The sequence below is a fragment of the Oxyura jamaicensis genome, chromosome 4 (genome assembly GCF_011077185.1).
Source record: "Oxyura jamaicensis isolate SHBP4307 breed ruddy duck chromosome 4, BPBGC_Ojam_1.0, whole genome shotgun sequence".
Classification (NCBI taxonomy): domain Eukaryota; kingdom Metazoa; phylum Chordata; class Aves; order Anseriformes; family Anatidae; genus Oxyura; species Oxyura jamaicensis.
The window spans coordinates 22660879-22672658 of record NC_048896.1 but is presented as its reverse complement, the minus strand read 5'-3'; the positions used below and the strand labels follow the sequence as shown (position 1 = coordinate 22672658).

The 11780-nt window shown below is 45.1% G+C and overlaps 1 protein-coding gene across 1 annotated transcript; it reads right to left on the bottom strand.

The window, feature by feature from the left end:
- Window positions 1-5056: 5056 nt before the first annotated feature.
- LOC118166600 (protein FAM47B-like) lies at window positions 5057-6493 on the bottom strand. Its single transcript, XM_035325646.1, has 2 exons — window positions 6270-6493; window positions 5057-5792 (listed from the first exon to the last, which is right to left on the bottom strand). The coding sequence occupies exons 1-2, from the start codon at window positions 6407-6409 to the stop codon at window positions 5420-5422; spliced, it is 513 nt and encodes a 170-aa protein (XP_035181537.1). The 5' UTR covers window positions 6410-6493; the 3' UTR covers window positions 5057-5419.
- Between the last annotated feature and the right edge of the window lie 5287 nt (window positions 6494-11780).

The following is an 11780-nucleotide window of genomic DNA, read 5'->3' as shown; positions in this document are numbered from 1 at the left end:
TTTTTTTTTTTTTTTTTTTTTTTTTTTTTTTTTTTTTTCCCCAGGTGTTGTATGACATGCTGGGATCATTTTAAATCCACTTGAAGAGCTTCATCATCCTTGTTGTGTTTTCTAGCTGGGTGTCATTGGCAAATTGGATAGGTTCTTTGGAAATGCACTCTTTTTCCATGGATTTTCAAGGAAACACCTAATGACTGTGTTTGTTCCACCATTTTTTTCCATAGCAAAACACATTTCATCCTTGCATAGCTGACTCAAACAATTAACAGGTTTAATTGCTATGAAAACTGTTCTATCCCTGTTGCATCCTGATATCTTTGTCCTTTCTCAATGCTGGTAATAGTCTTAGCTGTTTGACTGTGGTTGAGCTTTCTGGTAGCAAGAGTCAGAGAAAGTGTTGAAGTTTTGTCTATTTAAGCATCATTTGTTGTTAGTTTTGTTCTCCTCTGAAAAAAAATACCTCTGTTGGTGTTTTGCTCATTAGAAATGTACATAAGGAATGACTCCTTCTTATCTAATGTCACTTGCTAGTTGCATCTCACTCAGTGTTACTTTTCTTAATTTTCCCTAGGTACTTATGCTGCTCTTTCCTAATTTTCCTTATCGGTCTGTCTTGGAATTCCTTCTTGGGTTTGAGGGAGAGCTTACCATCAGTGGCTTATCAGGCCAGTCTCTTACTGCATATCCTGTGCTTCCTCTAAATATGTGTACGATGCCAGTAATATCAAGGAATACCAGCTTTCCCTAAATCACTTTTCCTTTCCTTTTTGTTTCCCATGAGCCATTTTAGCCAGTTTTCTCTGTTTGTTAGTCACCCACTTTGAAAGTCATGCTTTCTGTTTTGTTGTTCTCTGTTCACCTTTTCCCTTATCATTTCATAAGCCACTTCATAATTGGTCCCTGATGCTTTTTACCTCCCCCTAAGTTGGAATCAAATCCCACCTAAGGATTTGAAGGAGGAGGGAGGAAACACAAGGCACTGTAAAACCGAGAGGACACCATGAAAATCTCCTCTTGGAGCCCAGTAAAAGGGGATCAAAGTTGAAGACCTATAAATTTCGCTCAGTTTAGTCTTGTCCTGTGCACAATATTTTAATCTCTTCACTCTTTAGAGACATAATGAGAAATGCTAACAAAATGACTTTGTTCTTCAGTGGAAGTTCTTCATGCAGCAGAATGGCAGGGTCATTTTACAGTAGAGGAATAGAATAAGCCATCTTAACAATAATAAGCCACCATTTGTGGTTTTATTATTATTATTATTATTTTAGAGGGGTGGGCAGCAGCTAAGCCTGCAAAGTATATAATATAGTATAATGTATTTGGCTAAATTCTGTGAAATGTTCAGCATGTCAAGCTCACCCCAGGGTTCACTGAAGCTGCGGTACCCAGCAGATTGGGCACCAATCATATAGATTGAATCATAATTAAAAAGTTCCAGCAAATTCATGCTGATAGACCCTCATGGTCATCTGAAGTCCTGTAGACATTATGCTTCGACTTCCGTGTGGATTCTTTACACTGTCAAGCCCACAGAAAATTGCAGCATAAAAGACAGCCAAATATTTATTTTCAAACAACTTTTAACACAGAAATTTATCAAAGTCCGAAGTCTGAAGAGCGCTGAGAAAATAAACACAGGCTTGAGTTTTGTGATGAAAACCAACATGTGCATCTGTATTTGTAGCTGACAGTATAATCTAAACTGGCAGAAGAAGTTGATTCTGAGAAAATACCAGAAGTGCTTTTTTTAGATGCTGAGAAAGAACAGTTCCTAGGAGGACTCTCAGTAGGATGCTGGTATGGGGTGGGGTATAATTTTATGTTTTTTCTTACAGTGTGCTACCTGTGTTGGCAAGCTTTACAGGCAAACATCTTGTCTCCTCTGCAGCATCCCATGTGTATTCTCTTAGCCTAGCTGTGATGTTATTTACTGCGAGGTGAAGCTGTGTATCATAATTGAAGGAGGCTTTAGAGCATGCCACTGGTGTCATCACCTGGCTGATGTAAATATGTTCTTTACACATCTTAAGTATTCCCTTGGATTTTTCAGGTGCCCGGCCTAATTTAATCTGCCTTTCTCAGGAAGGACTTTGCTAAGCTCTGTATGAAGTTGGTCTAAATGAGGTATCACGTGAGCCAAGGACATGCAGAGGAGAGGACCGAAATAAGTTACAGAGGGCCCTAAGTAAGCTTGCTTTGTTTTGACAAGCACTCTTCCCACCCCCATGACTGCCCCCCATATTCTTTTACACTTTTTCATACATCACTGAGTGCAAGTATTTCATTTGCAGGAGGTTAAGTTACTCTTAATCTTCAGGAGCTAACTTATGCTAAACCTTTACAACATTTCTGAATATGATTGCTCATGCCCCCTTGGAGAAGATAATGCTTGCCTGAAAGCTGTAAGCAATTAGATCCTTTTATAAATCATGTGTCTGAATTCTAAATGAAGCTCCCATTTCCCTGGCTCTGCCTTTTTTCTGTGTACCTTTTTTTCTGCTCACCTTACAAGGACTTCTGACAGCTGTCTTGGGGAAAGGATTCTCCCAAAGACTCTATAAGCTCTGGAGGTGAAGTGTTCATCTCCACCACCCAAACAGACTTGATCTGGTACCACTCAGTTGCCTTGGGGTTATCTTCATTGCTGTTATTTATTTTTCTTCCCTGAAATAAGCAGACAGGGATATAAATAAGGCAGCAGTAGGAATCTTTACTGTGCCTTGAAATACAGTTTTGCTGACATCAAATCTGCATGCCCAAATCTGAAATGGTTCCTGCAATTTCCTCTTTCCTGAGTGTAATGATTGCAGGAGGATGTCACTGGTCACTTACTCATATGCTGCTTTGCTCTGATGGCAGGAGAAAGCATAATGTCCTTTCCCACCCATTCACATTAAAGGAAAAGGAGAGATGTGACCCCGTAATTTGTGCTTAACAAGCCAGCACATGATGCAGTGACTCCATCCTAAGACCCATGTCACATGGCTGGAATCGAGGGTGTGATTTTTTTGCCTGTTCTGTGCTTTACCCTCGCTGTGGTGTCAAGGCATGCAGCTAACCTATACAGGCCATGGCAGCCTGCACTGAAATTCTAGCTTAACAGTTCCCATCCTATGGCCCAGCAGTGGTCGTGGCCACAGGACAGTAAATACTCAATATTGAGGCACAACAAAGAGCCACATTGCTCTGGGGCTAACCAGGAGCTAGGTTCTGAAGATGCATGGGCCTAGGAGCAACAAGAACACCATGGTGTTTGCCTTCCTGAACTGTGGTAAGTGGACAGGCGGTGCAGTAGGTTCTCAGGTATCCTCCTCACCCCTTATTTTTTTTTTTTTTTCTCAATGGCACTTTTGTGTTGAAAAACTGCTGCAAATAATTGAACCCAGCAGCGCCATGAACAGCTGTGACCAGTTGTACCACGGGAGGCAAGCTGGAGACCTGCCCGCCTGAACAGCTGATGAACTTTGTTTATTGTGCCACAATAAAATCCCGCTAAGTGTGGGTGCTCATCAAATCCCAGTGCCAAAGCTCACAGCAGGAGGACAGAGGGGAGGTGAACCTGAGTCACTGACCTGCAGCAAGTCTCCGCGCCTCCTCTTCTCCAGCACAGATCACTTAAGACCTCTGTCATCTGGCACATTTCCAGGGAAGTAAGTGCTTCTCATGCCTTTTGCTGGCATTGCCCTGCCCCAAGGCAGGAGCTGGAGGGCTGTGACATGCAGAACCTCACTGTATAAGCTGGGTAGACACAAGCTATTTGTTTCAAGGCTGGCAGACAGAACATTTGTTTACTAATGGCTGCCACAAATTGGCCAGGAATCTAAGGGGCTAGCAAGGGGCTAAGAATGACTAATTCTGGCCTTATTTCTTGGCCTGTCAAGGTGTAGTAGGCACTGGGAGTCAGGAAGAGACCCCTGATGAGAACCATTTTTGTCTCTTTCCTCCTGTGTGCCAGTAGGGTCTGCGCGCTTAAGGAGTGAGACCTCATAATTCGTATGTGCTGGAACTCGAGAGAGCTCAGCTGTGCTGCTTTCACTGGTACTGCCTCCTAAAAGGTACTTACATATCAGAATTTTAACAGTTGATTGCCTGAGTGAATAATAACGTAACTCAAGCTAGCAGACTAATCTAATTGCAGCCTCTAGTACCTATGTGTGTTTGAGGAACAAAGGAAGAGATCAGCTTTTGACATAAGACAGACTCAAAGCAGGCACTGATTGCAGGTCTGCAGTTTCACACAAAAACACAGGCCAAGTAAACTGCAGCTAGCAGAGATTGTAAAAGTGCTTTGCTTGCTGTGCAAGACATCTATTTCACCCAATAAGATAGTAGGTAGAGATGGAAGACATCTAGCTTTTGATGCAGCAGCATACATTTTCAGCTCCAGAACTGATTCGTGAATTCTTTTCAAGTCAATAAGAAGTTGAGCAGAAGCTAACAAAATTAAAAACAAACAAACAAACAAAACCAAGATTCCTAGAGCATTGCAGTACATTATAACATAATGCAGCACATTTCAAATCTGCTTCCCCAGAGCCTGTCCTATCGTACTCCAGGGGAGCATCCTTACCCTTCGCAAGGTTGAAGTGGCATTCATGTGGAATATGACTCACAGGTGAGGAAAACGTGTGCCATTGGCTTGCTAATTTTAAGCGTGCCCTTTGTAGGTACAGTTCACTTAGAATGGGGCACGGACTGCTTGAACTGTGCTCAGTCAGGTTGAATCCACAATGGGACAAATACACACAACAAGCCTCTCTCTCTGTCCCCTCTCTTCATGCCAGCAAATGCTGAAGTAAACAGAGGCACTTGGCAGCATTACAGAATAAACTGACTTGTGATTTGCTCTGCACTTCGGCACTGTCTGTGTACAAAGAGACTGAAATCAAAGGGCTTGTGTCAGGGGCCAGGGTTTGCATCCACTCCTGTGGGATTCGTGCCCTGAATTCCCACTGATTCTAACGCTAACATTTTAGGCGGCGCGTGTTTCATAATACAGGAAAAAGTACGTGATCACCAATTATTCTGTTTGAATGAGAGATCCTTTATTATTCATGGCATGTCCAGGGTTATCCAAAGATGTTTCCAAGGCTGGAGGGCAAAGCCTCTTCTCTCCCGTGTCTTATATTGATGGGAAAGTGTGAGCCTGGTTCAGTAACTGACCTGGGTGACTTATATCACCATGGCAGCAAGGTGTCTCTGAGACCTGCCAGCTCCTTATATATAGCTCTCTCTATGGTAAGAAGAGAGAGACATTTTCATGTGGAGATGTGGAGTTTGTTGGCATCCTGTTTGTAATTAATAATGAGGGGAAGGGGGGGGGGGGGGGTTATAAGGCAAGAGGGAACACAATCCTGGACTATTTTTGCATTTCAGGTACTGCACAGATGTTTACTTCAAGGAAGAACAGCAGCAACTATGTTGTCTTTACTTCTGGAAGGGTGCCGTCTTCCAAATGAGCCTGAAGTAATTGAGGGTCGTGGCTTGGGTGACGGTCAGTCTCCTTTGTGAACTCCTTCCCAGCTTCCAGCTCTGACCTGAGCTTGCACTTGGGTTTAGCTGGTGTTTTCTGTGCCTTTTGTCGAGCCAGGTGGGATCCACTCTGCAGCAGGACGGGAGAAAGCCCCTTTGTGCCCTGGATGATGATGTTATCACATGGAGGAGGGAAGCCACTTCTGAAATCATCCAGACCACTTTTTAAGAACCTCCAGCGCTGGCTGTTAAGCGAGTCAGAGAACCTCTGCTTGGTGTGTGTAGGCAAGAACCTTGACAACAGCTTTTCTTTGTACCTGAAATCAAAGACCTCTAGTTACTGCAGGAAATACTGACTGTATAAGGAGGTGTAAGCAGGCAAAGAGGGCTAACCACATCTGGCCTGTGCTGTGACACTTCAGCTCCACTGAACATGGCAGTGGAGTTCAGTGGCTGGTGCCCAAGCTGAATAACAAACGTGCAGGGACATTCAGGCTCCGAGGGCTCAGGGTGTGAGAGAGGAGCAGTGCTAGATGCTAACATTCAGAAGCCAGACAAAGTACTAGGTTACAAGCCAGGGGCTGAGGAAAGGGAGTTGCTTATATTCCCCATTTTCCCACTGACATGTTTCCCGGGGAAAAACTCTTGTTCAAACCCCACAGACTCTGATGGGCACAGGTCTACTTCAGGCGGAGCTTCTGGAGGCAGGAGTGAACATGCCAGAAAGAGAGGCAAGCTAACGAAGGACCGCAGGGTCCTCACCAGACCTCCCTGGCTGCCTTGATCCCACTCACCATGGGGCTGCACTCATCCCAGCAGCTTCACACCGTGAGGCCCTGCCTGCCAGGCACGGAAGGTCAGAGCACGGGGGCTCCGGGTCACTAGGAGACTGTGTCCAGCGGCGCCTGCGGGGCAGGGAGAGGCTCTCGGTCATGTAACTCCTCCCCAGGCTCTTTCTGGCTTCCCTGCCCTGTCTTTGGGACACGTGTCTCACATGCTCCTCTTCCCCATCCCCATGTTTGCCAGGTCTGCCAGGAGCCCTGCCAGGTGACACAGTGCCTTCCCAGCTGTTGCAGATAAGAAAGCTGAGCTCTGAATTGTGGCTGGCTTCTTTCTGCGTGGGCACAGCAGGTTCTCTTTGCTCTAGGACTGTGAACAGCACGGGCACGTCTCATCTGACCTCTCAGATTCTCCCTAGGTGCTGCTGCACTTGTGCCTGTCACTTGGCGTGCAGAAGGTCTTCCCGGCAGCTCCAGGCTGTTTGCAGTGCTCAGCAGTAACAGAACAAGCAAACCTTGTTGGTCCTGCCGCTGCTTCAGGACCAACAGAATATCTGTGGGCTTGAAGGAGATCTGTCAGCCTCCATGGGCTCTAATCTACAGAGATACACTGACTCTTCCCATAACCTGAGGTGTCCTTGGGGAAGAAAGCAGGTGGAGAGTAGGACTTACTGCCTAAGAATGTGAGACCAAGCACCTGGGAAGCTTTGATGATAGTGTTGTTGACTGTTGCAGCCTGCATTGGAGGAACATGCAGTCTAACAGCTATAACTTGATTTAAGGCAGTGAAGCTCTGGCAGTAGATTTACAGATAACATCGGCTTGACACTGAAAGCCGGGTCCTCAGCAAACTTGTTAGTTCATTTAGGTTGCCCCAACAGTGCCAAAAACCAGGGTCTCCCATACTCCCAGTGCATCTCCCCCAGCTCCTTCTCCTTCCTTTCCTAGTAAGATCTGTTTCACAGCTTCATGCCAGGTCACAGCCCGGCACAAGCAGCACCGGCTACACATCCAGTAGCAGCATTCTCCCACCCCACGATGTATTTCCCCCTAGCATGGCCATGGTCAGCTTGAGAGTGCCCTAGTTCAGCAGCAAGGGCTCTAGCATTGCTGTGGCAGCAGCTAAAAGCAGATGTGTAACCGAGAGAAGAGGACATAGGATGGGCAGGTGGTCCATGTGGCAGGGAGAAGAGGATGGGGGCTGATTAATCATGGTCTGGAAGGGAGTGGAGCTGAGTGGGGAGAGAAATCTGTGTGAAGAGGAAAAGGTGGCCAGAGGCAATGCTCCGTCCTCCTCCACAGGTGGCCCAGCTTGCCATCTCTGAGTCATGTGGACTTCCATGCAGAAGCAGCTGATGAGTCAGGGAAGCAGCAAACCAAAGGAGAAGTAGCTGGTGGGTGTGAGTAGTTGTACTTGCTAATTTTGGTAAAACTCAGATCATGAGGAATATGGCCGTGTGTGTGTATTTTAAAAGGTACTACATGATCTGTATCCCAATTATCAGGTGCCTGTAGAGGGATGTGTATGTAAGTCTGGCTTACAGTTCCTGAGGTCTGTGCTTATTTAGCCGGAGAGTATCAAAAACATGAGAGTCGGGAAGGACCAAACTTCAAAATGAAGAATGTTTTTGCTGCTGTTCTCACAACAGTAAGCATTAATTTCCTCAGAAGAAACGTGCTGTAGCTAAATCTCTGGTCTCTTAAAAAGTCATTGTCCCATATCTGGAAGTCAGTGCCTGGTCTGTCTGACGCATTTGCTTCTTGCGCATCCATGTGCAGCTAAACCAGGAGCAAAGTCACTGCCCACAAAAAGCAGCTCTGTTCACAGACCTTTCCAAGGTCTTGCTGAACCTAATAATTGCAGGGTGGTTCTGCCCTATAGTGAACTGCCATCCTGCCAGCAGTTAGTTTGTTGTGTGTGGGAGTAATGAGGTAAAGCTTGAGTACAGGGAAATGTGATCCCTACCAACTTAGAAGCCTTTCAGAAATTTCTCCACTCTCAGCTGAAATCAGTATCTTATAATTACATTATTATTTTACTAATTATGCATACAGTGCCAGACACACACATAATATGTGTAAATTCATTGATGACAAGCACATAGATTAGCTGGGCATGAAAGGCAGATGAGCTGTCTCTGAAAGCATTTTCCTTGAATAATCCTGATGCACTTGGGTGTTTCCCAAGAGCTGCTCCTCTAAGACTGGGAGTGTACTGCATGTAAACCTTCTGCTATTCTTCTTGGCCCACGCTGGGAAACATCCAGCCAGCAGATGCTCTTTGTGGTGAGCTGTCAGGAAAATTGCAATGTTAAGGACCTGCAGGTTACCTATAATATGATGTATGGTCTGCTGGCGAGCTGGACTGAGTTAAATGGCAGCGAGTGGTTAAACTCCTGGCAGTATGCAAAAGAGGGGGATGTTCCACCATCATAAAAGCATCATTCTTGATTACTAGATCTCAGTCCCTACAATATTTACCCCTGATTTTCTTCTATTGAACATCCCAAAGGAAAAGGTAGGATTCAGAAACACAGTGGTGGAGGTAAAAGTAAATGGAGCACCACGGATACACAGATTAAAGCAGGCTGTAAACATCACCCAGCGGGAGACGGGTGGAAAAGCATACAGAATTTTTAGATTGGACAGAAACGAGTAGAGTATTTATTGAGTTAAACATTCTTCTAGTTACAATTACAGTCTTACTGCAGAGATGAAAAAACTCTTGGTTCTGGAAAGGCTGTTTTAAGTCTCTGCCTTCAGGTCACAGCTCCTAAAGGAAGCAAAGCAAGCTTTGGATCCAGTTAGACTTGGTGTGAACAGGTCCGTCAGCAGTGGCAGATGATTACAGCACCTAATTCTGAAATTAGGACAAGCATGATTCCTATCTTGGGTGGAAATGACCAGAGATCCATGAAGTGACATGAATGCAAACAAAGAGGAAACCAAAAGTACCCTACCTCTCCTAGCCACTGCCTCCACCCCTCCATTGTGGCTAACATAAAATGTTCACTAAAGAATGATCTAGTAGTTATTAAATAACAGGAATTGGTGTAAGAATTTCTGGGATCTATTCTGATTTGGCTGATACCATACTATGCGATTCCCTACTCTCTTCTTTGACAAGCTCTTTCCTTCCTTTTGTAGACGCTAAGGAACTGGTGTTACACAGAGCTGAAGAAGCCACTTGACTTCCTAAGTAAGTAGTGACTTCTCTTGTTTCTGAAAGATTCTCCCAGTGCATGGGACAGGAATATTCCATCCATGATTTAGTTTTAAAACAAGGTTTCTCAAATCATTTTTCCAAATGGAAATCTTGCCCTTTTCATCATGAGACACTGCAAAATTTAGGGGAGCCTGGCAGCATATGTGGATGATGGCAGTGGAAGAAGAGACAGCGAATTTTTGTGGCACAGTGTGATAAAAATTGAAAGGAGTGGGGAGACGGAGGAATAATGGAAGGGGCTAAGAAAGAAAAAAGAATGATGACATGAAGACTTATAGGAGTAAGCACATTTAAACATTTTTCTGAATATGAGCCATATCTGCCCTTTCCCTTTGCAATATCATCAGGACTTTGGAAAGGGAAGATACGCCTGTGCTTGTTTCAGGTGTTTGTAGTTATGACACAGTGTTGTGCCTGGAGCCAGCAGTGCACCCACTGCATTCCCATGCTGCACTCCAGAGGCGGAGTCACTGTTCACAGGAATGTTTTAAATAAAACTGCTAGTATGCAGTTTCTTGACTTCCAGCGGTAAAATAGTCTGCCAAAAAAAAGAAAATAATCCATACTGGGAATCTAGAAATTCTGTATGGAGAAACAGCATAGTTTTGTGCATCATATGGGTAGGTTTTTACAAACAAATAAAATTGAAACACTGAATTAAGCAAAACCAAAATTCTGCAGGAATCATTGCTTGATCTTATTGCATTTGTGCCATTGCAATGGCAAAGCAAATCTACCTTTTTTAAAAAAATGCCTCATGACTGTGATACATGGTTATGATAAAAATGGCCTTGCATAAGTAGAAGTGTTCTCTCTTCTGTATTTATCTTGTTTTTCCCGTCTCTCTCTCTGATTTGGAGACAGTGGGCCTGATGACATACTTTCTGAGTGCATGCATCAGGATATCCTCAATAGAAAGTATAAGTCACGGAGCAGCTGAAATACTTTAGGTGAGAAAAGAATGAGGTCTCCACTCCACCGCTTCAGTAGCCACAGAAAATGTTTAATATGCTATGGGAAGAGACACCTGCTTGTAAAAGTCATCGTTACATCATACATCCCACCAAGGACACTGTGATGTAGGGGATGCTTTATGGTTTCAGAAGGAGAATTCCTGTTGAAGATTGTTCCAAGAGGACAATTCTATTGGTGTAGTTAAATTAACCTCCAAAAAGGGATTCTTTTATTTACTTGGTTGCTTGCTTTTTGGAGAGATGGTGAAGAAACTGAGTGAAAATCATGACTTGGGAGTGGGAATCTAAATGAAAACTTGCTGTCAGAACAATCCTTCTTCTACCATGTGGGGGGAACCACAATCATTCTCCCAAACAGTTGTGAAAGGTGACCTCATAAACTTTCATAAGCAAATAAACAACCCAGTAACATAACAGTGTCCCCAGCAATTAAAATGACAGGAAATAATATTTATAAAGGACAACTCAGCCAATTTTAACAGGAAATCCATCTGATGGTCTACTTGCTTGCTTCTAGGGAAGGCATAACTTGAACGGGGATGATGATGGCAAGCTGCTAGCCTCATGATTTGGCAGTGGAAGAGGAGAGGGAACTGGCTCATGATTTCAAAAATGAAAGCGCTGGTAGCAGCAGGACTGTGGCTATGGGCCAGGAGTCCTGTATCACTGTGGGTTTCCTTCCTTTTGTGAAATACAAAGGCTGTGACAGAGGGCAAATAGCAAAGAGGTGCTGGGAAAGCCGCTGCTGTGGGTATTTTTCCCTCCCGCTAGCAGTACTCCAGGAAGCAATTACGAGTGGGAGGCTGGAGCAGTAGTGCCCACTGTCTTTTAAAGGAGAAAGTGGTACATCAATTTATTTCTTATGAGAGGCTTAACTGATCTGTATCGAATTAGAGTAGAAGCTGATCCCTATGAAGCCTCATTCACTCCCAAGGCAGTTTCTGTTCCCTACAAGTTTTCCCCTAACCATCTTCCTGACGGGCAGCTGTTTTTCTGCTCGATTTCCAGAAAACCTTTGAAACACTCCTGCTGCATCCAGAGCCGCCCACTAGCAGGTCCATCCCGAGCAGACACGAGGAATTCCTGCCAGCAGGAACAGAAGCCTTTCGGGTCACATTTCCCCCTTTCCTGACCAGCAGAGCGCGGTGCAGCGACCGAGGAGGTCCCCGCACCACAAAGCCTCCCGCGGGCAGGGGCACCGCCGCTCCCCTCGCCCCCAGCCCACCACCGACACCCTCCTGGCCTTGAGGGGCCGAAGCACGGAGCGGGAGGGCCCGGGAAAGCCCGGGGCCTCCTCCCGGCCCGTCGGCAGGCGTGGCGAGGCAG

Bases quoted from the DNA above. Each gene is read 5' to 3' on its own strand.
- LOC118166600 (XM_035325646.1), bottom strand. From the start codon at position 6,409: ATGACCGAGAGCCTCTCCCTGCCCCGCAGGCGCCGCTGGACACAGTCT. The intron at 5,793-6,269 runs GTGAGTGGGATC...CTTTGATTTCAG, and splicing joins GGGATGAGTGCAGCCCCATG to GTACAAAGAAAAGCTGTTGT.